Here is a 24,949-nt window from a genome sequence, read left to right on the forward strand (position 1 = left end):
GGGCAGGTGGAGCTGCTGCATTCACTCAAGAAAATGGAGGGGTGCGTCCCAGGGTGTTTGGGCCAAGAACTTCTGTTAGAACTAAGGAGTCTCGTGGATAGCTAAAAAGTGCCGAGAGCGGTAAGGGAGAAGACTGAGATGTTACCTATGGGTTTGGCAGCGTGGCTCTATTTCCTTGAACGCTTACCAGCGCCCCCTATTGACAGGCAAAAGCACACACTCTTGGGTCTAGGAAGATGCTTTTAGTAACAATTTCTAAGTGCTTAAAAGACGAGGAAGCTCTACACAGTGTCTGCTGAGGAATGGACCCAGCCTAGCTCCCTGTGGCTGATGAAGTTTTTCACAGAGGTAAGGAACAGTGTTGTGAGCAGTGGGAACAGCATGTGTGAGTATACACAGGTGGTGATAGGAACTTGGGTTATTAAGGTTGCTACCACCGGAGACTTCCACCAAGAGCGAACATATCTCTTTCTAGGTCAGTGGTGCCTGGCTGCCATACCCCTCCTGTCTCACATCCTGCACTTGTTCCCCTTATGGCCTGCTGGGTCCCAGGATGGAAGGAAGCCACTGTTAAGTACACCCTTCCCTTTTTAGTAACAGAGTCTTTTTATTGATAACTTCCCAATAGCATCTGTAAACATCGGGTACAAAAATATTCCGTTTAACTCTGTTTTCCAAGGTGACTCAGCTTGCTCCATGGAGGCCCTGGGAGAGGCCTGCTGGGCTTTCAAGGTTCACACCTCTGGTCAGAGAAACATAGGCCTTATCAGGCTTGCAGCTGAATGGCCAGCCTCCATCTTGAGCCTTCTACAACTGTCTCAGAAACCTCCTTGAGATACCTATTGGAGACAATATTCAATACTTTTGTTGGAAAAAGGGACAGGGAGACCAGAATTAGTGGGTGCAGGGATGGGCAGGGGTGAACTCAGACAAGACAGTGCTGGTCCACTTTGAGGAGGTCTCAACCAGGGCACTGGGGCAGGGGCTATCTGGCTCTGGTCTCTGGGAGCCTTTAAATGTTTAGAGCAGACCTCAAGCTTGGCTCTGGAAAAGCTCCCTTACACCCCGCCCAACAACTCCAGCTGAGCTGGTCATCCCCTGGCCTGGCAGAGGGGTCTGCAGAAGACAGATGTTCTCAATGAGGAAGCAGGAAGGACAGACCCCCTAGGAATTCCACACCCCCAGAGAGCCAGGTCCCCCGGGGAGCCCTGGGTGACAGAACAGGGTGGCAAAGCTACTGATCTCCAGGCAGGGTTACCTGCTGCCACCACAGACACCGGGGGAGTGCTGCCACTGCCCTGAGACCCCTCGGGGCACCAGGGAATAGTGTTACTCGCCCGGTGTCTCCTCATCATCCGTCTGGCTTCGGCCATTGATGACAGGGGAACTGGACCGGACATGGGAGAGGTCCTCGAAACCAGGGCTGAGGGAGGGTGAGACGGTGTCAGGGCTGGTGTCACAGGAGCCTGTGCTCTGTTCCGAGGTGGCAATGGTGGTCGTGGTACTGGGTGGGATGGGGTCTTCATCCTCGTCCTCCAGGAGGGATGCCTCTGGGATGTCTGGGGGATGGAGGCCAGGAATTGGCTTAGTCACTGTGATGGGCACCATGATGAGGGATTACCTGGGCCTATGACCCCTGACAGCTCCCCTGCCACCCCATGGGGGATAATGCGGCCCATTTTACAGAGGAAGAAACTGAGGCCCAGGCAGGTGAGAGGTTTTCCTACAAGGTGCGGCCAGGACTTGGCTTCGCTGGGGTCAAGGCTGAGCCTGGCTCTGGCTTCTTGACTGTGTGGCCGGGGCCAGGCCTCTCACCATCCTTGCCTCAGCATTCTGCTCTAGAAACCAGGCCTGATGACAGCATTGCCTTTTTTTTTTTTTTTTAAGTACGCTCTACACTCAATGTGGAGCTTGAATTTACAACCCCAAGATGAAGAGTTGCATGCTCCACTGACTCAGGCAGCCAGATGCCCCAACAGCATTGTCTTTGTGCCCATAGCTGTTAGCAGCCTTGGGGTGGGAAAATGTTGGCCCATTTGGCAGAGGGGGCAAACTGAGGCTCAGCATGGGGGATGCTGCACTTCCTCTGAGAAGTCACTGCTGCTTTAGGCCACACAGTCTCCCCTATATGAAATGGGCTACTCACAGCCCCCACTTCATGGGGGATTACAGGTAAGAGCCTGGCTCATAGGGCTATGTTACATCCACTTGGGCAAGGACTGTCATCTTTCTTATCCACATTCTCCCATGTAACCTCTCCCCAGGGAGGGGATCCTGGTCCCGGCACCTGCTCTACCAGTTGCCAAGACCAGCCAAGCACCTCCGCCCCTGCCCCGTTCCAGGTCTCTCTGGATCTACTGGCCACCAGGGCCTGGGCTTAGTGTCAGCCCCTGAGGTGACCCTCTAGAAGGAAGCCCTGGGATGAAGACACAGGCATCCGCGGGTGCAGAGGCCAGGCGTGGGGGACAGGAGCTCTGGGTGACACTTACGGCTGAAGGCCTCCGGGTGCTGCCTGGCCAGCTTCCCTTTCAGCGTCCTGCAGGGGAAGGGAAGGCATACAGGGCTGAACCTGCCAAGCAGACAGGCTGGGCCTGGTGCAAGGAACCCTTGCTGCCAGCTCTAGGTGGGTGGGGGATGGGAACTGCCCACCTCCCGCACACATACTGCTTGTCACTCTCTGGTCCTCAGCTGGAAGGAGGCCAACGTGCTCAACCCTGCAGACCTCTCACCTGCAGGGCAGATGGCAGCCACCTAGCTGTCACAAGCTTGTGTGGGTCCTCTGTGCTGGGTCCGGCTGGGCCCTCTACCTGCCATGCTCTTCTTATGTCCAACCTTCCTCTACCCAGATAACCTTCCAGAAAGCTTCCTCACCCCCTCCTCAGCAGTCACTCCTCTGGGTGACTTGTCCCAGCCTGTCCCCCATCAGCGGGATGAGAGTGTCTGGAGGCCAGGAGTGACGATCCACACCCCAGACACCGAGCACTTGCACGCGTTAAACTGACACTCACAGAGAAAGGCCTGCTTCGTTTTCAACCTGCTCTTTTTCCTTTTTCCCCCAAAGTAATGAAGTCATGTTACAAGTCATTACAAATAATGAGAAAGGGGTCTTTGGGGTAGAAAGACCCCTTCTCACAGTCAAGGAGTGACTGTGGCCAACCAGTCCCTCCCAGAAGTACCACCACCGCTGGGTACCCCCACCCAAAGGGCAGAAACAACTATCTTCTTCCTGGGCAACACAGATACGCACGAAGGGTGCCAACCTGAAGGGTTCCTGCTCACCCCCAAGCACCATGCCTAGGCAACCAGCTCGATGAGATGCCCCAAAAAATATATGCTTTTATAAAGGAATTAATTGGCCTGTCTCCTGAGTTCTGCTCCCCAGTCTGCCAGTGGGTGCGGCTGCCCGGCTGCAGCTCTGGCTCACTCCAGACCCCGGGCACATGACCATGGCCGGCCGCGGTGGCATTCATCAGGTTGTGGGTGCTGCAGGAGTGTTCTGCGTGCCTGTGGACTGGAGCATCATTTTTCTCTGCCCTCACGGGAAACAGCTCAGAAGGGGACGCTCAAAACCCGGCAACCACATAGGCCTCTTGAGAGAAGACTTGAGTTGGGGACTGGAGGACCAGAGGCTTGCCTTTCCCTGACTGCACCTGCCTGCCTTTTGCATCATGCATCTGGTGCTATGTTGCATTTTTTGAAAGATAAATAAAACAAATTCAGAAACTTCAAGATTTTCTTTCCCAAAGCTCGGATCTTCTCAGATGCTAAGTGAGTGCTGAAGCCTCATAAAACAAATGAGCTGAATGTCCCCATTGCTCTGTTATGTGGAATGCATGGTCCTCACTGAAGAGGGGAGGAACCCGAAGCTTAGAGAGGGGAGGCAGAGGGCTGGAGGGGCTGAGGACCCACCTGATTCTGCGGAAGATGCTATCCAGGTCCCGTTTCATCTCCACCAGGGTCCTTGTATGGTGCAGGAAGCGCTCGCTCATTTGCTGCAGGCGGGCGCTTGACAGGTTGTTAAAATTCAGCAGCATTTCGTTGGTCTTCTCAAAGCGGTCCAGCCTGGCAGCAGAGAGAAGGCACCAGCCCTACAAACCACACCCTACAAACTAATCATGCTAAGCTCCCTCCTGTTCCATGACCTCTGCATGTGTTGTTCCCTTGCCCTGTAGAGAGCTCTCCCTACTGTTTGAGCGACCTAGCAAACTCCTATTCAACCTTCAAAACCCTACCATGTAGCCTTTACCCTCCTCCAGCAAGAAGACTCTGACTCTAGGGGCGCCTGGGTGGCTCAGTGGGTTAAGCCTCTGCCTTCGGCTCAGGTCATGATCTCAGGGTCCTGGGATCGAGCCCCGCATCGGGCTCTCTGCTCAGCAGTGAGCCTGCTTCCTCCTCTCTCTGCCTGCCTCTCTGCCTACTTGTAATCTCTCTCTCTCTCTCTCTGTCAAATGAATAAACAAAATCTTAAAAAAAAAAAAAAAAGAAGAAGAAGAAGACTAAGACTCTGACTCCAACTCCCCTGACTCTCTAGACCCAGTTATTCTTCTGGCCCAGCCCTGACACCATGGAGCCAGGAAGGTCCGTGTCTGCTTTTGTCTTCCCTCGCTGTGGGAGCTCACCAGGCCAGGCCTAAATCTGACCCAGACAAAGCCAGCACCCCTGTCACTGGATGAGAGAAATGCAAGGGTATCAGGTCTGTGTTGTGTCATAAATGGCAGGAAGAGCTTTGTCTTAAATACACAAAAATAAAGCCACAGGAGGCCGTTCTTCTACCGCAAGATTGTGCAAGATTTTCTTCCCCACAGAGCAGGTTGGAATTAGGGTGAGGCTGTGGTGGTCACAGTGCCAAGCCCCAACGAGGTAAAAGCTATGGATGGCCCCTCCAAAAGACCATGGGTACTCTCCAGAGACAGCCTAGGCTCTCAGAGACCAGGTTCCTAACAGAGACCAGCTCAATGGCTTCCTTAAATCCCCTCCTGCAGCCCCTTCCTATCCCAACTCCCCACCCCCAGGCCCTGGGACAGGAGCTACTGCAGCCCCTGCCAAGCCATCCACAGCTGTGAAACCATCCCAAAACCCTGCTTCCTGTGCCAAGGCCTCGCCTCCAGGCCACGAAGGAATTTACTTTGGAGCCAGCCAGCAGATTTGCTCATTTCCTTCATTTTATCACCAGTGTGGGCCCAGGGTAAGGGCGGGCAGGGCAAGAATGCTGGCCAGCGGGTGGATTCCTTCCCACGCCTGGGGCCCACAGCCCTTGGCCACCACTCACATGTTCTTCTGAGCCAGGATGATAGCGTTGACATCGTCTGTGTTCACCATGCTCAGGATGCGGCTGCAGAAGACCCTCGAGGCCGAGTCCGGGGGGTCCATCTCTTCCTCCTCCTCCGCTGCCTGAAACAGGCAGGAAGAGAGTCTTCAGTCTATACCAGGCAGTGGGGTAGGTGGGGTAGAAAGGAAGGGCTGGGAACCCTGGGCCCCATGACCGTAAGTCCTGGATCAAACCACCTGAGTCTCAGCTTTGTTTGTGATCCTGAGGATTTAGGGGTGTTGAGAGGATGTATATCTAAACTGTACCCCACCACATCAGAATCCCATCACCTACCCACCTTTATGGCCCCCCGTCTCCATGATCCCAAGCCCATGGCCACCTTCCACCTGCACAGATCTGCCAGCCTCCTCCTACATCCTTCTTTGTTCATCCCATCCCAGGGCTTTTGCACCTGCTGTCCCCATATGCATGACTGCCCCCTCAAATCATCAGCACCTCCAGTATCTTCTCTCCCAAGAGGTCTTCAATGACTACCCCCGACTCCAGTCACTTAGCACTTCGTTTTACTGCTTCATTAGCTTATCTTGTCCTGAAATTATCTTAGTTATCAGTTGTCTTTTTTTTTTTTTTCAAACACGTATTTATCTTAGAGAGTGTACGTGCACACACTCAAGTGGTGGGGAGGGGCAGAGAGAAGGTGAGGGAGAGAATCTCCAGCAGACTCCTTCCCGAGTGCAGAGCCTGACCCTGGGCTCGATCCCATGACCCTGAGATCATGACCTGAGCTGAAACCAAGAGTTGAACCTTAACTGACTGAGCCATCCAGGCACCCCCTCAGTTGACCCTTTTGCCTGTGGCTCCCAAAACAATGTCAGCTCTAAGAGAACAGAAGCATGTCTCTGCCTCCAGAGCCCAGCCCAGAACCCAGCTTACAGAAAGGGATCACCAGAACTTAGTGGCGGCTTTCAAACTCAGCTCCGACGATGGACTTTTATTAGCAAATTAAAGCCAAGAATTTCAGTCAGGCTGTGGGCCGCAGCAACCTAGATGGCTCTGTGGCTAAGGAAATAACCATCATGGAGGGTGGGGGGCTCCTGGACCAAGCCAGAGCAGAAAGGGGCCACAGGTTCAGCACTCACCCTCCAGGGGGCGGTATCAGGCAAAACCCGGAATCTTGACATAGCTTGGCTCTGGGATCCACATATTTAACTGCCGATAGAAAGGCCCAGTTGCAATTGGTTGAGATTCACATGCAGGACCAGGAAGGGCTTTCAGAGCCCACTTGATCCACCCTCCACTTTATTGAGCACTTACTGTATGCTATCAAACCACTAAGCTTCAGACACTGAGAACTGTTATCCTTAATTATGTATTAGGAAACTGAGACTCAGAAACCTAGGAAATGGACCATTGCCACAAACCCAGTAAACCTGAGTCACAACTCAAAATGCCCATAGTCTACAGGATCTGCAAAGGTGTGAATCCGAACAGATGTTTAGTGCCCACTTATGCCAGGACGGTTACTTATGGCAACTGACTTCTGCCAGACTTCTGAATTTTTCCAGGAAAAAAAATCCCAGAAACGTGAATGGATGTGTGTGTGTGTGTGTGTGTGTGTGTGTGTGTGTTTACAAATGTTAGCAGCTAGTACTTTTCTCCCTGCAAAGCATGCAGGCCAGAAGTTATTTATTTGCAGCCCCTGGGGGCCTTCTGGAAATAAACTAACATACTTGGTGAAGTTCCCCCTCACCCAATAACCACTATGTTTATTGAATTCCTACTATGTGCCAGGTACCAAGACCCACAGTATCCAGACTTCCAAAGAAGCGTGATCATGTATCAAGAAGACACCCGGGCTCAAGGGGAGAGCCTGGTGGCAGGAAGCCCTATAGCTAGTGCTTGGCAGGTGTAAGATTTGGACCTGTAGAAAAGGGTTCTGCTTCAAAGTAGGGCTCTTTCCTGCCTCTGGCTCCCAGATGTGAGGGCTGATGGATTCAAGGCACACTCTCCACTCAGCTGCCTTTCTCAGGAAAACTTCCCTAATAGTCTGGCCCACATACAAAGTGGAAATGACAGCAAGGGCTCTGGTCCCTGCTCCAAATATATTTATGAGGGAAACACGCAGAGAGTAGGCTGTGTGACCTTGGGAGAGTCCCCTCACCTCCCTGATCAGTTTTCTCATCCAGAAAATGAGAATAACAAATAATCAGAATCTCACAGCGCTATCTGTGGCGGCTGAAACCAAGAGTGATAAGGAGCTGGGCTTGGAGCTGGCTGTTTCTCCAAAGAGAGTACGAAGTCCTAGGGCTGGGCCCGGGAACCAACATTTTAGCAAGGGGCTCCCTGGTACTTATAAGAACAGGAGCAAACACTTGTACAGCACTTCATTTAATCCCCAATCATCCCTATGAAGTAAACAGTACCATCTCCAAGGCCAACGACTGCTCGGACGGGTGGGCTCAGTTATCCAAGGTCACACCACAAGGCAGAGGCGCCATGATTCCACCCAGTTATTTACACAGAATTTAATTTGGCGGCCCAAGCTCATCAAAACCCGCGAGCGAGGTGGGACTCGCATACCCCCTCACGCCCCGCCCCTGCAAAGCGGGGAAACTGAGGCCCAAAGAGGGCAATGCCCGGTTCCGGGTGACACTGCACAGCCTGAACACAGGCAGTCCCAGCTCCCGCGCCCCGGATCCGGAACCGGCCCTTGGCGCCACCGGAGACTACACTGCGCGGCCGGGGAAACTGAGGCCTGTACGCAAGAGGGGTGCCCAGATGTGGCCAGCGGCGCGTCCCACCCCGCCACAGCCCGGGGGCCGCGCCCGACCCGGCCCGGCTACCCAGAGGCCCCGGCGCCCCAGCCCCACCCCGAACTCGATCCCGGCGTCGGTGGCAGCAGCACCTGCACATCTGGCGGCCTTGCTCGCGCTTCCGGGATGGCGCCCCCGCCGCCACAACGTCACCACGCACCATGCGTGCGACCGCGCGTGTAGGCGTCGTGCACGGGGTCGATAGGCGTGCTAGGAGGCGCGGCAGGAAGGGGTGGGGCTTAGGTGCTGTTTATTGCTCGTGAGTGCGTCACAACGAATAGCCAATCAAGCAGTCCCCCTCGCGCCTGCGTGGTTTCCAAGCCTGAGATGCCCGACAGCCCGGAAGAGGGTGAGGGACTCTAAAAGACAGCCTACTTAACAGATGGTAAGACTGAGGTCCAGCAGCGGCAGGTACTCCCTCAAGGCCATGCTATGCTAAAGTGGTCCGTGGTTGACCCAGAGCCAGACAACCTGTTTTCTAGGTTGGGAATCAGATTCATCCAGTTCAACAATCCCTGCTCCGCTTTTGGTGACATTTCTCTGGTCCAGGATCCCAACCAGGAAATATCCCATGCTACGTTTAGTCTTGTCTCCTTAGTCTCCACTCGGTGACATTTCCTCAGTTTTCCTAATCTTTTATGACCTTAATACTTGGGAAGAGTACTGGTTTTGTAGACTACTCAGCAATATGGGTTTGTCCAGTGTTTCCTCATGATTAGAAGGAAGTTTCTGACTTTTGGCAGGAATCCCACAGAAGGGATGTGTCCTCAGTATGTCATATCTGGAGTCACAGGTTATTGATGTGTCTCATCATTGGTGATGTTGACGTTGGTTACTTGCTTAAGGCATTAAGCCTGCCTGTTTCTCAACTGTTAAGTTACTATTTTCCCCTTTACAGTAATTATCTTATGGGGAGAGACCTTAAGAGACCATGCAAATACCCTAGTTTTTTTTTTTTTAATTTTATTTATTTCTTTGACAGAGAGAGCCAGCGAGCGCAGTTGGGGGTGGGGGTGGAGGTGGAGGGGAGACGGCAGAGGGAGAAGGAGAAGCCGGCTCTCGGCTGAGCAGGGAGCCCCATGTGGGGCTCCATCCCAGGACCCCCAGATCATGACCAGAACCAAAGGCCAACCCTTAACTGACTCAGCCACCCAGGTGCCCTACTTTTTTATTCTTTTTTAAAGTATTTTCATCCACTAGTTTTAGCATCCATCCATGGCTCTTGCCAGCAAAAATTGCTATAGTGATTTCTGTTTATTAATTAGTTATTAATTGGAATTCTATTGTAAACAAGAGCTGTCCATTCTTCTCTAGTTATGCATTTATTCAAGTATTTATATCACTATGAACTTATGAGTATTTATTTTATTTTGTGGGTTACAATAATTTCTTTCTTTCTTTCTTTCTTTTTTTTTTTTTTTGTAGGCTTCATGCCCAATATGGGACTTGAACTCACGACCTGAGATCAAGAGTCATGTGCTCTGCAGCCTGAGCTAGCCAGCACCCCTACAATTAATTCATTACTTACTTTGCTGCCCCTTTAGGTTAGCTTCTATGTTCTTTTAATATGTCTTCATCTTTGGGGCTCCTGGGTGGCTCAGTTGGTTAAGTGTCCGACTCTTGATTTCAGCCCAGGTCATGATTTCAGCGTCATGGGATCAGGCTCCGTGCTCAGTGGGGAGTCTGCTTGAGAGTCTCTCTCTCTCTTTCCCTCTGCCTGTCCCCCACAAATAAATATTTTAAAAAATATGTCTCCATCTTTCTCTGAGAACGTCCTTAGTTTTAGCACTACAAGCTGTTCCATGTTTGGTTTGGAATATCCCTGGAATCAGCCATTTCTCCAAGGGGGCTGGTTCCTCTTCTTGGAGAATGGTATTGAGAAACTAAGATCTGGGAGGTTGGTGTGCTCACTGCTACTGGGGTATCATTCATTGCTCAGAGATCCTCTCAGCAGTAAGAGTTAGAAAATACAGGGGTGCCTGGGTGGCTCAGTGGGTTAGGCCTCTGCCTTCGACTCTGGTCATGATTTCAGGGTCTGGAATCGAGCCCCATATCGGGCTCTCTGCTCAGCAGGGAGCCTGCTTTCCTCCCTCTCTCTCTGCCTGCCTCTCTGCCTACTTGTGATCTCTGTCTGTCAAATAAATAAATAAAAATCTTAAAAAAAAAAAAAAAAGAGAAAATACAAATATATGGGCCACCTGGGTGGCTTAGTCGTTAAGCGTCTGCCCTCAACTCAGGTCATGATCCCAGGGTCCTGGGATGGAGCCCCGCATTGGGCTCCCTGCTTGGCGGGAAGCCTGCTTCTCCCTCTCCCTCTCCCCCTGCTTGTGTTCCCTCTCTTGCTGTGTCTACGACAAATAAATAAATAAAATCTTAAAAAAAAAAAAAAAAAAGGACGCCTGGGTGGCTCGGTTGGGCGACTGCCTTCCGCTCAGGTCATGATCCGGGAGTCCCACATTGGGCTCCCTGCTCATTGGGGAGTCTCCTTCTCCCTCTGACCTTCTCCCTTCTCATGCCCTCTCTCTCTCCCTCTCTCTCTCTCTCTCTCAAATAAATTAAAATCTTAAAAAATAATTATAAGAAAAAACAAAGAATTGTGGAGCTCTGTGAGTCAGGCAGGAGCCAGTGCTGAGAGAAGAGCCTGGGTGTGGGATGCTGGGAACCATGGCTTTTGTCTGCAGACTGCACCAGAAGTGGCCCATGCTGGAAAAACCAAGCTTTTCAATGGGTCCCTCAGGCTCTGTGGGAAGCCAGGAAACTTTCGTAAGGGTCCTGGAAGGGCTGGGGGTACAGGTCAAGGCTAAAAGAGTCTTGGTTGGCCCAAAATGTTTGTGCAGAGTAGAGACAAGAAAATATTTTTCTCTTTTTTGTGTTCAAGGGAGAGGGTGAAAAGTGATGGGGACACTCAGACCAGTGATGGGAACATTGTTGGGGGGAGGCCTGAGTCTAGGGACTGGAAGCCGCTCTCTGCCCCTTTTTTAGTTTTATTTCCCACTTAGTGCTTATCACAGCTGCTATTAGATACTTACCTGAATCATTGTTTGTGCAATATCCCGCTCCCTAGGTGAAATAAAAGCTCAATAGGGGAAGAGACCTGACCTATATTGTTTTTCATCACTGTGACCTTGAACAAGGCACAGTGCCTTTGTGCCTCAGTTTCTCCATCTGTAAAATGAGGATAGTCTTAACAAAAAACATGCATCCAATCCCAAAAAAGGCAAGAAAAGAGAGAGAAAAGGAGCACAGAGCAGGTGAGTCAGAGAAAAAACACATAGGAAATCAAATAGGTCCATAATTATATTAAATGTAAATGGGCCAAATGCCCCAGTTAAAAAGACAAAAGATGGGCAGACTAAATAAAAAAGCAAAACCCAATTCTGTGCTATTTACAGGAGACACATACAACGTAAAGATACAGAAAGGTAGAAGGTAAAGGTTGCAAAAGGATGGTACATTTTATTTATTTTTTTTTTTTTTAAAGATTTTATTTATTTATTTGTCAGAGAGAGAGAGGGAGAGAGAGCAAGCACAGGCAGACAGAATGGCAGGCAGAGGCAGAGGGAGAAGCAGGCTCCCCGATGATCAAGGAGCCCGATGTGGGACTCGATCCCAGGACACTGGGACCATGACCTGAGCCGAAGGCAGCTGCTTAACCAACTGAGCCACCCAGGTGTCCCAAGGATGGTACATTTTAAAAATGAGGCTGGAGGGGGCACCTGGGTGGCTCAGTGGGTTAAGCCGCTGCCTTCGGCTCAGGTCATGATCCCAGGTCCTGGGTTCAAGCCCCGCATCGGGCTTTCTGCTCAGCGGGGAGCCTGCTTCCTCCTCTCTCTCTGCCTGCCTCTCTGCCTACTTGTGATTTCTCTCTGTCAAATAAATAAATAAAATCTTTAAAAAAAAAAATGAGGCTGGAGCACCTGGGTGGTTCAATTAAGCATCTGCCTTTGGCTCAGGTCATGATCCTGGTGTCCTGGGATCAAGTTCTGCACTGGGCTCCCTGCTCAGCGGAAAGCCTGCTTCTCCCTCTCCCTCTGCTTGTGTTCCCTGTCTCTCTATATTTCTGTCAAATAAATAAAATCTTGGGGAAAAAAGAAAAATAAATAAATAAATAACAAGCCAAGGGTCACCTGGGTGGCTCAAGTCAGTTGGGCATCTACCTTCGGCTCCTGGGGGTTCCTGGGATTGAGTCCTACATTGGGCTCCTTGCTCAGCGGGGAACCTGCTTCTCTCTCTGCCTGTTGCTCCCCCTGCTTGTGCTCTCTCTCTCTCTGACAAATAAATAAATATAGTCTTTTTAAAAATGAGCCAAAAAAAAAAACAATGAGCCAAAAGAGAACTGTGTGTCATCTTAATGTGAGACAAACTCCACTCCAAGGCAAGAAACACTGAAATAAAGAAGAGCACATCATAACAATAAAAAGTCGAGTTCACCAGGAAAACTATGACAATTGCAATACCATGTAGTCAATGACATGATCTCCAGATAGCAAAGCATTTGTCTCCTAAGGCTCATACAACAACAATTAAATACATGTGAATGTGGGGTGCCTGAGTGGCTCAGTGGGATAAAGCCTCTGCCTTCGGCTCAGGTCATGATCTCAGGGTCCTGGGATTGAGCCCCGCATCGGGCTCTCTGCTCGGTAGGGAGCCTGCTTCTTCCTCTCTCTCTGCCTGCCTCTCTGCCTACTTGTGATCTCTGTCTGTCAAATGAATAAATAAAATCTTAAAAAAAAAACGTGAATGTTTGCCTTCACCTGTGAAGTCTGAGTGTCAGCCATTACTGTTAGTGTTGCAATAGTTGCTGTTATTAGTTTATATTTAATTTGGTTGTTTACTTATTAGTATCAGTGTTTATTACAATTCTTCCAGCCCTGGGGCGCCTGGGTGGCTCAGTGGGTTAAAGCCTCTGCCTTCGGCTCAGGTCATGATCCCAGGGTCCTGGGATCGAGCCCCACATCGGGCTCTCTGCTCCGCAGGGAACCTGCTTCCTCCTCTCTCTCTCTGCCTGCCTCGCTGCCTACCTGTGATCTCTATCTGTCAAATAAATAAATAAAAAATCTTAAAAAAAAAAAAACAAAAAAAATCAAAAAAACAATTCTTCCAGCCCTTATAATAGAGATGGGGCTGGATGGGTAAGAGATTCCAGTATGCAGATAAAAACACTGACTAGGTTGCCTGGGTGGCTCGGTGGGTTAAAGCTTCTGCCTTTGGCTCGGGTCATGATCCCGGGGTCCTGGGATGGAGCCCTGCGTCCTCTCCTCCGCAGGGAGCCTGCTTCCTACTCTCTCTGCCTGCCTCTCCGCTTGTGATCTCTGTCTGTCAAATAAATAAATAAATAATCTTTACAAACAAACAAACAAAACCAGTGAGGTTCAGAGATGGATAGGGAGTAGTCCAAGTCCCTCAGAACCAGCACTGGCCCAGGGTTTATTTGATGTTCTTTCCCAGGAAATTTCTCACATATCTTCACCACCCTAGCACCTCATTCGCTTGTTAGCTTGCCTGCCTTCCAACCACAATGATTTCCCTGAATTCCCCCCACCTCCTCTCCTTTTGTGCCAGTCACTGTGTAGGCCCCAGTGCTAAAACAATGACAAACAACAGACCCTTCCTAGACTATGGGGGTTTTCCAACCTAGGGGGCAAGGCAGAGTTAAGTCAAATAATAGTACAGACATAAAATCAGTTATGAAGTGAAGGTTCATCATGCTAAGAGGGCTGCCAATCAGGCTTTGCCTTGGGGAGGTCTGGGAGAGCTTCCTGTAGGAGGTGACCTTGGAAGGAGCACCAGTCTGACAAGTTAGTTACCTCCAAAGCCAGTTACCTCCTCTGGTGTTAGCTACCTCCAATAGCCAGTGACTCATTCATTCATTCATTCATTTATCCAACTCCCATACCATAGGTGCTAGGCATCAATCAAGGATGCAGTGGGGACAAAACAGGCATAATTCTTCCCAGGGTGGAGCAGAGTGGGATAAGAATGAAGGAGATCTGCAAATGGGTAACTCCTGGGAAGGAAACAAAATAGAACGAGGGAAGTGTAAGTGTCCCCCTTCCTTTTCAAAACAAGATCCATAAAAACCCATCTAATCGAAGCTACCACCTTCTCCCGAGGCCATGGGTATCTTATCACCCTCTGGCAGAGGGTGCAGGGAGAAGAAACTCCTTCCAGCAGCCCTGCTTGCTCACTCCCTCACCTAACCATTAATTGCGTTTCTTCTCTGTGCAAAAGAAAAGCTTTCTCGGAGATTAGACCACGCGAGGGTGGCGGAGGTTCTGCGTGCCCTTGGGTGATCGCTCCCCTGGAGACCTTGGGTCCACATCTGTAATTAGGGCTTAAGGATGGGTTGTCCAGCTGTCCCAGAGCTGCACTGACAGTCACGTCTGAGCTCCTTAAGGCAACACCTTTTAGGGCTGTCCTCTCAACAGCCCCCACAAGGTGAGAGTGCGTGCATGGGAGTGTTTATCCCCATTTCGCAGATGAGCAAGATGAAGCTCAAACGCGAACGGTGAGTCCTGGTAGGCAGCGCGGCGCTAATTGGCGAAGAGACCCCGAGACCCCTTCTCCCGCCCCCGCCCCCGCCCCCGCTCCGGGTGGCGCGGCAGCCTCTGCCCCTTTAAGAACGCCCCGCGGAAACAAGCAGGAAGGGGGTGGTGCTTGCTTCCGAGACGGATGTGCGCACAGACCAATGGATGCTACAGTCGCCGCAGCGGCGGCCAATGGGCGCGGCGGGGGCGGGGCCGGGCGCCTGAGCCTGGTTCCCGAGGCGCGGCGGCCGCGGCTGGGGGCGGGGAGGGGGGCGCAGGACCCCAGGCGGGGGTCCCGGAGCCGGAGGCACGTGTCCCGGGGCGCCGGCAGGGTTGCACCGGCTGGGGGCGCTGCCCAGGCCTGGGCTGGTCTGGGCGCCGGGGCGACGGGGGCTGGGGCCGATGGGCGGGGCCAAGGGCCGCTGGGGGAGGCGAGCCGGGGGGCGCGGAGGGTCGGAGCGCTAGAGGGGGCGCAGCAGAGCGCGGGCGGCTGGGGGTGGGAACCGAAGGGCACTGAGGGGAGTAGGTGGGGGCAGTGCTGGCAGAGAAGTGCAGGGCCGGGGGCCCCGAGGGGTGCGGGGGTCGGGGGCCCCAGACTGGTGGCGTCAAACAGGCATGAGGCGTTGGGGGCCTGGTTGGGAGGTTGACGGAGAGCCAGGCCCGGGTGGGGGGGGTCGTCTGGAGGGTGTAGGGTATGATGCGATCCGTTGAGGGGCGTCTGGGGACATCAGGGTGTTTACGGGTCGACTGAGCGGCTGTGGGGAGAGCTGGCCCAGGCTGGGGGCGGTGGTTGGGGGAGGGGGGAGGGCGAGTTATACGGGCGCAGGGGATTGTGGGGGTGGGGGCTGGGAGGGTCTCAGAAAATGGGGCCGGAGCCCGGAAGGAGCAGGCAGGTGAGGGTTAGGGAGGAGATGCTGTGGGTTAGAATTAGAATGAAAGCTAGGCTTTACCACCTCTGAGCTTGGGGCCTGGGAAAGAGGGGCAGTTGTTCATAGTCAGAAGAGGAGGCTGTAGAATCCCTTGGGGGTCTTGACCACCCCTGTAAAGGAGGCTACTTTGAGAGAGTGGTCAGGAGTCTTGAGGAGAGGAGGAAGGGCTCCCAGGGAAGGGTATGGGCTAGAGTCCTTGGCATTGGGGGAGTGGTATTAGATTCAGGGTATGGAAAGAAAAGGCTTGGGATTTCTAGTGGCAACCCTTAGGAGAAGGGGCAGCTGGAGGTGGGATTCCTGGTAAAGATTCAATTCCCTTTGGGCTCTAAAAACAGACTTCCTGAGACTTCAGTCACCCTAAAAAAATCCTAGCAACCCCCTCTGGGCGTTTAAAACCCCAGGTTCAAATTCTGTCCCTACAGTTACCTTGCTCTGTGACCTTGGGCAAATAGCTCTGCCTCTCTGGGCCTCAATTTACTTTTCTGTAAAATATGGGGGCAGAGGATGTTTCCTACTCTGGGTATTTGTAAAAACTAAAAAATAATCAGCTGTAAAACAGCTAACATTGAGACTGATTGATGGCTAGGGTTCGATGTGTGGGACAAGCCTGGGTTGTTCTTTACCCACTGTACAGATGAGGAAATTAAGGCCGGGTGCTCCTAAGTCACACAGCGGGTGAATGGATGCAGAGGAGAACGTGAGGGTGGGATTCTTACCCCATCCATTCCCCCCACCAGGGCCAATTCCCGTCCCCCCAGCAGCATGGCTTCCTGTGCTGAGCCCTCTGCCTCGGGGCCTGAGCCCACTGCCCCACCGCCTGCTGGGGTCCCACCACTCGAGGACTTCGAGGTGCTGGATGGGGTGGAAGATGCAGAGGGCGAGGAGGAGGAGGAGGAGGAGGAGGAGGAGGAAGACCTGAGTGAGCTGCCACCACTTGAAGACGTGGGGCGGCCTCCACTGGAGGAGGCCGAGCAGCCTGGGGCCCTGGCCCGAGAGTTCCTGGCCGCCATGGAGCCTGAGCCCGAGCCCGCCCCAGCCCCGGATGAGTGGCTGGACATCCTGGGTAAGGAGCAGGGGTGGCTTGGGTTGACCCACACGGCCTGGACAGCTCAGGTTCAGGAATGACCTTGGCCTAGGCCATTTTCTCCCCTGAGCCTCATTTCCCCCTCTCTGCTATGCAGTAGTTTGGAAGTCAAACATGTAACCACGGTGATCGCTTGCCACAGGCAACTGGTTGAGACACTTCATATCTAAGAACCCCTTTCATTGTCACATGCACACATGCACGTCGTGTTCTAGCCCTGTTTCTCAGAGCTGCTAAGAGCAACTCAGAGAGGCTGAGTCACCTGCCCAGGGCCACACAGCCAGTACTCCAGGTGCTGGCAGCTCCCAGCCCCCACTGCTTCCTTTTTTGGCATTTGTCTGACAAGTGCCTCTTCCCTGAAAATGTGTCCAGGGGTCAAATAGATCTGGAAAACATCTCATTTTGTTCAATCCTCTGTCTGACTCATAGCATGCATTAGCATTGCAACTGCTCAGAGAAGGCCTACAAGAAAGAAACTGGGGGATCCCACACACATGCCCCATTATGTACCCCATGATAGTGACCCTGGAAACTAGAGAGAAATACTGCTGCTGGTACTGATACTTTGTATATTAAATAACATTAGTGCCCACTAATAATGATGGTAGTGAAACATCGTTAATAAGATCACAAATACTGATATTAAAGCAATAGTGTCAAGTAATCCTGATTTGACAATGCAGATTTGTTACTGTTATCATCTCTACTGCTGATAGAAATGCCACTTCTAAAAATAACACCAGGTTGGGGTGCCTGGGTGGCTCAGTCAGTTAAGCATCTGTCTTCGGCTCAGGTCATGATCTCAGGGTCCAGGGATCGAGTTCCCACATCCCCACATCATGCTCTCTGCTTGGAGGGGAGGTTGCTACTCCCTCTCTGCCTGCCCCTACCCCAGCTCATGCTGTCTCTCATTCTTGCTCGGTCTCAAATAAATAAATCATAACATTACAAAAAATAAAAATAACACCAGCTAATATTTGCTGGGTCCTTGCCAGGCCCACACATCATTTTTTAGCCTTACAACGACCCTAAAATGTAATTCTTACCAAATCCCCCCCCTTTTTTTTTTAAGATTTTATTTATTTATTTGAGAGAGAGCGCACGTGCATGCACGAGAAGGGAGAGGGTCAGAGGGAGAAGTAGATGCGGGACTTGATTCTGGGACTCCGGGATCATGACCCAAACCCAAGCCAGACGCTTAACCAAATCAGCCACCCAGGCGTCCCACCATCTCCCCGTCTTACAGATGAGGGAACTGAGGCTCAGTGAATGGAGGTGCTTGCCCAGTAGACAGCCTCCTAGGCTGTATTAGAATTTGGGAAGCTCTTCTTTTTTTTTTTTTTAAAGATTTTATTTATTTGTCAGAGAGAGAGGGAGAGAGAGCGAGCACAGGCGGACAGAATGGCAGGCAGAGGCAGAGGGAGAAGCAGGCTCCCCACCAAGCAAGGAGCCCGATGTGGGACTCGATCCCAGGACGCTGGGATCATGACCTGAGCCGAAGGCAGCTGCTTAACCAACTGAGCCACCCAGGCGTCCCTGGGAAGCTCTTCTTTACTGATATTAAGAGCTGCTCTGCTTTCCCTCTGACCACGAACCTGACTGCCCATTTATGTTTGAGCCAGCTGCTTTCTGAGGTGGGAATTTGGGCTTCTGTCCAAGGAAACTGAGGCCTTGAGAGGGTACATGACTTGCCCAGAGTCTACTGAGATAAGAGAAGAGGCTAGTGCCTGCTTATAACCCGACCAGCACATCCACCATTCGTGCCCAGATACTTAGAGACACAGGGATTCCTAGGGAGCCACTAGATGAGTTCTGAAACTGGATGTAGAGCATGGACAAGTTGGGGAACAGTATAGAAATTTGGAACATTCTAGAATATTCCAGAATATTAACAGCTATTTCCCTGTCCCTCACCTTTAGTCAAAGGTCCATTCAGAGTTACAGTATATCCCAAACTGGTGGAATATTATAGAATTCAGGTAAATGCTGGGAATATGGATGACTGCAGGTATTAGTCTGATGGGCCTCACAGGTGTAAGCCTTCAGTTGGCTCAGTGGTGGTTGTGGGATGACAGTGGCTTTCTTTGTTGTGCGGGTTCCTTGAGTGGATTTGTGAGGGTGCTGGGCCTCACGGCTGCTCAGTAGCTGTTCGCCATGGCCATTTGTCCATTCCTGTGATTGCTTGGGGCTTGGAGGAAAATATGGGCTGTGGGCCCATCAGGGACACTGTTGCTTATAGACCCTCTGGCTGCTTAACTTTGAATTGTAGTGATGTGCTTCTTTGGTAGAGACACAATCCTGGTGTCACAGAGACTCTGATAACCAAGCAGACTGCTCACTGGGTATCACCAGGGGTCTCCCTGATGTCCCCATTTCATGGCTAGGTAAATGGAGGCCCAGTGTTGAAGGGCTGGATGGGAACCAGGAGAGGGAGTGGAGGGTGGCTCCAGAGTCTATCCTGGACATCCCTGCCAGCCTGATTCTGCTTGGCAGGATGACTTTTCTCAGCTCTTTGTCCGGGCCAAGACTTAATTTTCTTTTCTTTTTTTAAAGATTTATTTATTTAATTGTCAGAGAAGGGGTGTATGTGCACACAAGCAGGGGAGTGATAGGCAGAGGGAGAAGCAGGCTCCCCACTGAGCAAGGAGCCCGATACGGTACTCGATCCCAGGACCCCAGGATCATGACCTGAGCTGAAGGCAGACGCTTAACCAACTGAGCTACCCAGGCATCCCAGATCTAAATTTTCTTAAGATAATGGTCAGACGGGCCATAATTGTCACCCCTCAGATTGATCCTTTCATGCCTAGTGTCCAGCCAGGGACAGTCCCAGGGGCATGGGATCACCTACCCAGTAAGTGGCAGAGCAGCTCTTTGAGGCTCAGCTGGGTGCTGGGAGAGGGGTGCTGGGGGAGCAAGCACCCATCTGACCTGCGCGGTGATAGGCTGCTCGTCCCCGGTCCCTGGCAGGAAACGGGCTGTTACGGAAGAAGACGTTGGTCCCAGGCCCACCCGGCTCGAGCCGCCCAGCTAAAGGCCAGGTAGTCACTGTACAGCTGCAGACCTCGCTGGAGAACGGCACTCGGGTGCAGGAAGAGCCAGAGCTGGTGTTCACTCTGGGCGACTGTGACGTCATCCAGGTGGGAGGGCGAGAGGGCCCTGGCAGCTGGTCTGGAGCTGAGTGGAGGAGGCCTGCGGGGAGGGACTAAGGGGAGGTGGTGGCTGCTGGGGGGCAGGGTGGTGGTGGGGTCGGAGTGGGCGTGGCATTGCTACTGTGTACCTGAGCCTGCCTGACCCTCTTGCCCCCGCACACCCAGGCCCTGGATCTCAGCGTTCCACTCATGGATGTGGGGGAGACAGCTATGGTCACTGCTGATTCCAAGTACTGCTATGGCCCCCAGGGCAGGTGAGAACCTGTTACCAGCAGGGTCCCAATGGAGGACCCCTTTGCCCACCAAATTGATAGCAGAAGAAACAGACTTAGGGAGGGGAAGTCACTCACCAAGTCAGGAAGCCCATGGGTGGCAAGTTACTTCCCTCCTCGTTTCACTGAGGAGGGGGTGATGGGGCCAGCTCCCAAGTCTTGAGCCCTCGCCCTTTCCCCCCTGCTCCCTAGCCAACCCAGTGTGTCTGGGGTTCGCTCATGGTGGCTGCTGGGTCTGAGTGGTGCTCTTGCCCCATCCCCCAGCAGGAGCCCGTACATCCCCCCACACGCGGCCCTGTGCCTGGAGGTGACCCTGAAGACTGCTGTAGATGGGCCTGACCTGGAAATGCTCACAGGGCAGGAGCGTGTGGCTCTGGCCAACCGGAAGCGGGAGTGTGGCAATGCCCACTACCAGCGGGCCGACTTCGTGTTGGCTGCCAATTCCTACGACCTCGCCATCAAGGCCATCACCTCTAGCGCCAAAGGTGAGTACCAAGTCAAATCCTGCCGCCCCCCCTGCGAAGCCATCCACTCGTGCCAGAAGCATCCAGCCACAGAAGGACTCAGACTCAGAATGATCTAGAATATTCCAGAATGTGGACAGATGTTCAACTATTCCTGACCCTTAGACTAGAGTCCACTGTAGACTTACGGTATGTCCTCAATCAACAGAATAGTACAGAACGCAGGTATATGTTGGAATGTGAATGACCATGGACCATGTCAATCCACATGCCCTGTGGTTAGGTCTTCGCATCTCTTAGGCTCGATCTTATTCCTTAGGAGCGCCCTGAGGATGGGCTGGTCTTGGCCCGTGTTAGAAATAGGGAAACTGAGACCAGAGAGGCTTGAGGTCCTCCAAGGAATAGATGGTGGAGGCCCCGCCCCTGGGAATTCAGAGCCCCTCTCTCCAGTCTCTTGGGACTGGGGTACTCTGAGGCCCTCCCCACTCAGTCCCCTCTGCCACCAGGTCCAGAGGGAGCGGGCCTTGACCTGGGTCACAGTGTGTGGGGCGCCTTTCCCTGGGGTCAAAGGTGGCCAGCCCTCCACAGATGGGCGGCTATAGGGGGCTGGCGGTACGGTAACCAAGGCCACGGTTGAACACCAACATCCCCCTGCCCCCCGCTGCAGTGGACATGACATTCGAGGAGGAGGAGCAGCTCCTGCAGCTGAAGGTGAAATGTCTGAACAACCTGGCAGCATCACAGCTGAAGCTGGACCACTACCGAGCCGCACTGCGCTCCTGCAGCCTTGTGCTGGAGCACCAGCCCGACAACATCAAGGCTCTCTTCCGCAAGGGCAAGGTGAGCTGCGGGCCAGTGGACCTGCTGATTCCCCCACACCCAGAGCAGTGGGGCTGATTCCAAACGCTGGATTTGAGACGAGCACGGGCATCAGCCAGCCAGGCTCTCTGGGATACAGGTGGGGAAACTGAGTCCCAGACAGGTGCTGAGGTGTGGTCTGGATCATAGCAATTCGTTGACAAGCCAGACTTGAACCGTAGGTCTTAGGTTCCCTCCTAACTGCTGACACTGCCCTGTGACCCTTTGGTGACTGCTCTTTGTATATAATTCTCCATGGTTCACACGTCTCAGAGTAAAAAGCCAAGTCCTCATTGCAAGCCCTTGGGGCTCTGGGTCATCGGGTCCTCCCACCATCCCCTTCCATCTCTCCTCTTCCTTCTCTCCATCCTGCTCAGCTTCCTCACTGCTTGCTGCCCAGGCTGGGGTTACTCCCACCCTAGTGACTTTGCACAGGCTCTGCCCTCTGCCTGAGCCGTTCACACCCCAGATCGCCCCATGGGTCCCTCTTTCACCTCCTTCAGGTCTTTGCTCCTATGTCACCTCCTCAGGAAGCTCTCCCCACCACACCCACCTGACTCCCTGCCCTGTTTTCATGTTCACCATGGTGCCGTTAGCAGAGGCAGGTGTCATCCTGGCTGTTAGGTCCCTTATTAGAAGCTGGAGATTTTGTCCATTTCACTCACTGGTAAATCTCTAGCCATGCAAACAGGGCCAGGTACACAGTGGGTGCCCAGTAAATGCTGTGGAATGTAGGGATGAATTTGGCCTGTGTAGACTTGACCGTAATTGCTTTTGTCCCCATCTGCTATTCATCTCCACCTGTGTGTGTGTGTGTGTGTGTGTGTGTTTGGTGTGGGGGGGGGTTCAGTGCCTTTAGCAGTACTGAGGAAATTGAGACACAAGCAAATGGTGGGTCACCTAGCCTGTCGATGAGAGGAATGAGCAGGGCTTCCCTCCAACTGGCATTTTTAAACCACTTGTGTGTAGGGTTCTGTGTAGAAATGTGGGAAGAAGATGCTATCTCTATTTTCTCAGGGGTCTGATGCTCTTGGGGGCAGTGGAATTGTCTGCTCCTATAGCCTCACATTTGTATCTGCTGGTTGTAGGCGACACAAACCCATCCTAACAGATTCAGACAGGAGAAGAAATTAATAACTTATGGAATTGCCAAGTATAGGGTGTTGGCTTCAGGCATGGCTGGATCCAGGCATTAGCAATGTTGTTGGGATGCTGTGCCTGTCTGCTGTAGGTTTTCCCCTCAGGGTGACCAAGGTGCTTCTACCTGCTCACTCAGAAAGTTCAAGGCTTCCATGTCTGTCCGTGACACCTGCATGGTTCAGGTGGGCCTCCTTGGCTGGCTCTGAATCATTCACTGTAGTCAAAGCTTTGGAAATGTTCATTTAGCTTCTTGAGCCAGCTAGGGTGGCAAGGGAGGAGGTGAGACCAGCACCCAGGTTTCCTGCAAAGGCTGAGACAGACATGCAGAGGAGGGAGCAGATTGGGACGACATTGAGCCTAGTGGGGCGCTTATGTCGTCTGAGGGCTCAGGGACGGTATAAGGGTGGCTGGGTCCCTGGGGTGATTGTGGGTGATAGATTTGGGACCAGTCAGGGTGACCAGGAGCCTAGCAGGGCTGGGCCTTTTTTTTTTTTTTTAAGATTTTTATTTATTTATTTGACAGAGATCACAAGTAGGCAGAGAAGCAGGCAGAGAGAAAGAGAGGAGGAAGCAGGCTCCCTGCTGAGTAGAGAGCCCGAGGCGGGGCTCAATCCCTGGACCCTGGGATCATGACCTGAGCCGAAGGCAGAGGCTCCAACCCACTGAGCCACCCAGGTGCCCCAAGGGCTGGGCCTTTTGAAGAAGATCATGGTGCACTGTCATTCTAGAATGACGCCATCCATTTCCTTCCACAGGTGCTGGCCCAGCAAGGGGAGTACAGTGAGGCCATCCCCATTCTGAGGGCAGCCCTGAAGCTGGAACCTTCCAACAAGGTGAGCAGAAAGGAGGCAGCCTTGGGACCTACCCTGCTAACTTGTCTGGGAAGTCATCCTGTGGTCTTTGCCTTGTCCTGCTTGCTGTGGCTTTCCTGGGGTTCTAGCCTGGGCAGTGACGGCGAGGGGCTGGGTGACTGAAGAGCCCCAGCCAGCTTGCTGAGACCCTTATGACCTCTGCATAGATGGTCGGGGCTCACCCCTCCCCAGCCAGAATCCCAGAGGCCAAGGGTGCTACCAACATGGCCAGTGTCAGTGTCCTCAGGTTTTCTACCAAAATCTTCCTTTCTCCTGGCCACCTTGTACTCTGCCCTATCCACTGGTTGCCTAGGGGGATAGAGATGGCAGCCCCTACTTTGCTGATGCCCTGAGAGGAGCAGATGGAACTTTCGTGTCTCAGTGGTCCTCGCCCCGAAGTGACCAGGGTTCCCCAGAAAGGCGGAACATCGGAGATGATGGTCAGGTTGGCTGCTACCACTGCATGTTCTTAGCCCAACTGACACCCACCTTTTGCAGACGATCCATGCAGAGCTTTCAAAACTGGTGAAGAAGCACGCGGCCCAGAGGAGCACAGAGACCGCCCTGTACCGGAAAATGCTGGGGAACCCCAGCCGGCTGCCTGCCAAGTGTCCTGGCAAGGGTGCCTGGGTGAGCGGGGGCTGGCAGGCGCAGGGATGTTCCCAGAGGAGGGGCAGGGGCTAAGGGTGGGGCATGCCACCCAGAAGGAGTTTCTTCATTTTGCAAACGTTGATGTCAACTGGGCTATGTTGGACCATGTTGGGAACACAGAGAAGCCTCAGCCCTGTGCAGTCAGGGTTAGAGCAGAAGATGGAAGAAGACTTGGAGGGCTTAGGGCAGGGAGTGATAGCTCTTCCAGAGGGGAAGGGGAGGTGTTCTAGGGCAGGGGACACTTGGCTTGAGTTTTGATGTATGAGTAGGAGTTTGCCAGAAGGTGGGAAAGGTGTTGTCAGGCAGTGGTTTGCTGGGAGGCCTCTTTGGGCCATGTTGGTAGCTGAAGCCTGGGGAATCAATCTTGACCACTCTCTAGCCTTCTCTTCCCTCCCATTTATCCACAGTCCATCCCCTGGAAGTGGCTGTTTGGGGCGACTGCTGTTGCCCTGGGGGGCGTGGCTCTCTCCGTGGTCATCGCTGCCAGGAACTGACCACCCAGGTGGCCACCACCCCCTTGCACACCATGGACCCCACCCCGCGCTCCCTAACTTCCCCAGGCTCCCTGTCCACTGCCCTGTCTGATCCAGGCCCCTCCTCTGGGGCGGGAGCAGTGAGGTGTGGGGGCCACATGGCCCCAGTGAGACAGGAGGGACTATGGCCCTATAGGAGGAAAGTGAGGCAGGGCCCGGGCTTCAAGTCCAGCCCAGAGGGAGGGGACCCTCATTCCTCCAGACCCAATTCCCATCCCCACCCCCATCCCCTTGGGTTAGGTCTCAACAGAGGCCAGCCTCAGTTTCTCCTTCCCAACAGGCCTGGGGGCAGCCCTTCCCCAACCCAGTCCCTGTCCAAGCGTCAATCCCCACCCACACCGCCTGCTGCCCTCTGTCCAGGTTCTCCCTCCCACTCCTTCAGTGAAATAAAGCCTCCTACCCCGCA

At 52.9% G+C, this 24,949-nt stretch overlaps 2 protein-coding genes and 1 long non-coding RNA gene across 8 annotated transcripts; 2 read left to right on the forward strand and 1 right to left on the reverse strand.

Annotated features, from left to right (window-relative positions):
- Positions 1–587: 587 nt before the first annotated feature.
- Positions 588–8,306, reverse strand: KXD1 (KxDL motif containing 1). Of its 5 annotated transcripts, none has more exons than XR_007121844.1 (7): positions 8,175–8,244; positions 6,409–6,478; positions 5,270–5,391; positions 3,910–4,062; positions 2,490–2,536; positions 1,259–1,559; positions 588–839 (listed from the first exon to the last, which is right to left on the reverse strand). XR_007121844.1 is itself a non-coding variant. In XM_047696993.1 (7 exons), the coding sequence occupies exons 2-7, from the start codon at positions 6,448–6,450 to the stop codon at positions 808–810; spliced, it is 618 nt and encodes a 205-aa protein (XP_047552949.1). In that variant the 5' UTR covers positions 6,451–6,478; positions 8,175–8,248; the 3' UTR covers positions 588–807. The 5 variants fall into 5 exon arrangements, 4 of the variants coding, with proteins under 4 accessions (XP_047552949.1, XP_047552972.1, XP_047552962.1 ...); XM_047696993.1 differs by having other exon boundaries at positions 1,338–1,559; positions 8,175–8,248; XM_047697016.1 differs by lacking the exon at positions 6,409–6,478 and having other exon boundaries at positions 1,338–1,559; positions 8,175–8,306.
- An 87-nt stretch (positions 8,307–8,393) lies between these two features.
- LOC125090932 (uncharacterized) lies at positions 8,394–10,028 on the forward strand. Its single transcript, XR_007124528.1, has 3 exons — positions 8,394–8,467; positions 9,508–9,626; positions 9,713–10,028. It is a non-coding gene; the product is annotated as an uncharacterized LOC125090932 (long non-coding RNA).
- A 4,790-nt stretch (positions 10,029–14,818) lies between these two features.
- Positions 14,819–24,949, forward strand: FKBP8 (FKBP prolyl isomerase 8). 2 transcript variants are annotated; one of them, XM_047697055.1, is made up of 9 exons: positions 14,819–14,916; positions 16,276–16,601; positions 19,593–19,762; positions 19,940–20,028; positions 20,311–20,531; positions 21,178–21,350; positions 23,264–23,341; positions 23,858–23,989; positions 24,418–24,949. In XM_047697055.1, exons 2-9 carry the CDS (start codon positions 16,301–16,303, stop codon positions 24,502–24,504), a joined length of 1,251 nt encoding a protein of 416 aa, XP_047553011.1. In that variant the 5' UTR covers positions 14,819–14,916; positions 16,276–16,300; the 3' UTR covers positions 24,505–24,949. The 2 variants fall into 2 exon arrangements, with proteins under 2 accessions (XP_047553011.1, XP_047553018.1); XM_047697062.1 differs by lacking the exon at positions 14,819–14,916 and having other exon boundaries at positions 20,314–20,531.

This window comes from Lutra lutra, chromosome 1 (genome assembly GCF_902655055.1).
Source record: "Lutra lutra chromosome 1, mLutLut1.2, whole genome shotgun sequence".
In the NCBI taxonomy this organism is placed as follows: Eukaryota; Metazoa; Chordata; class Mammalia; order Carnivora; family Mustelidae; genus Lutra; species Lutra lutra.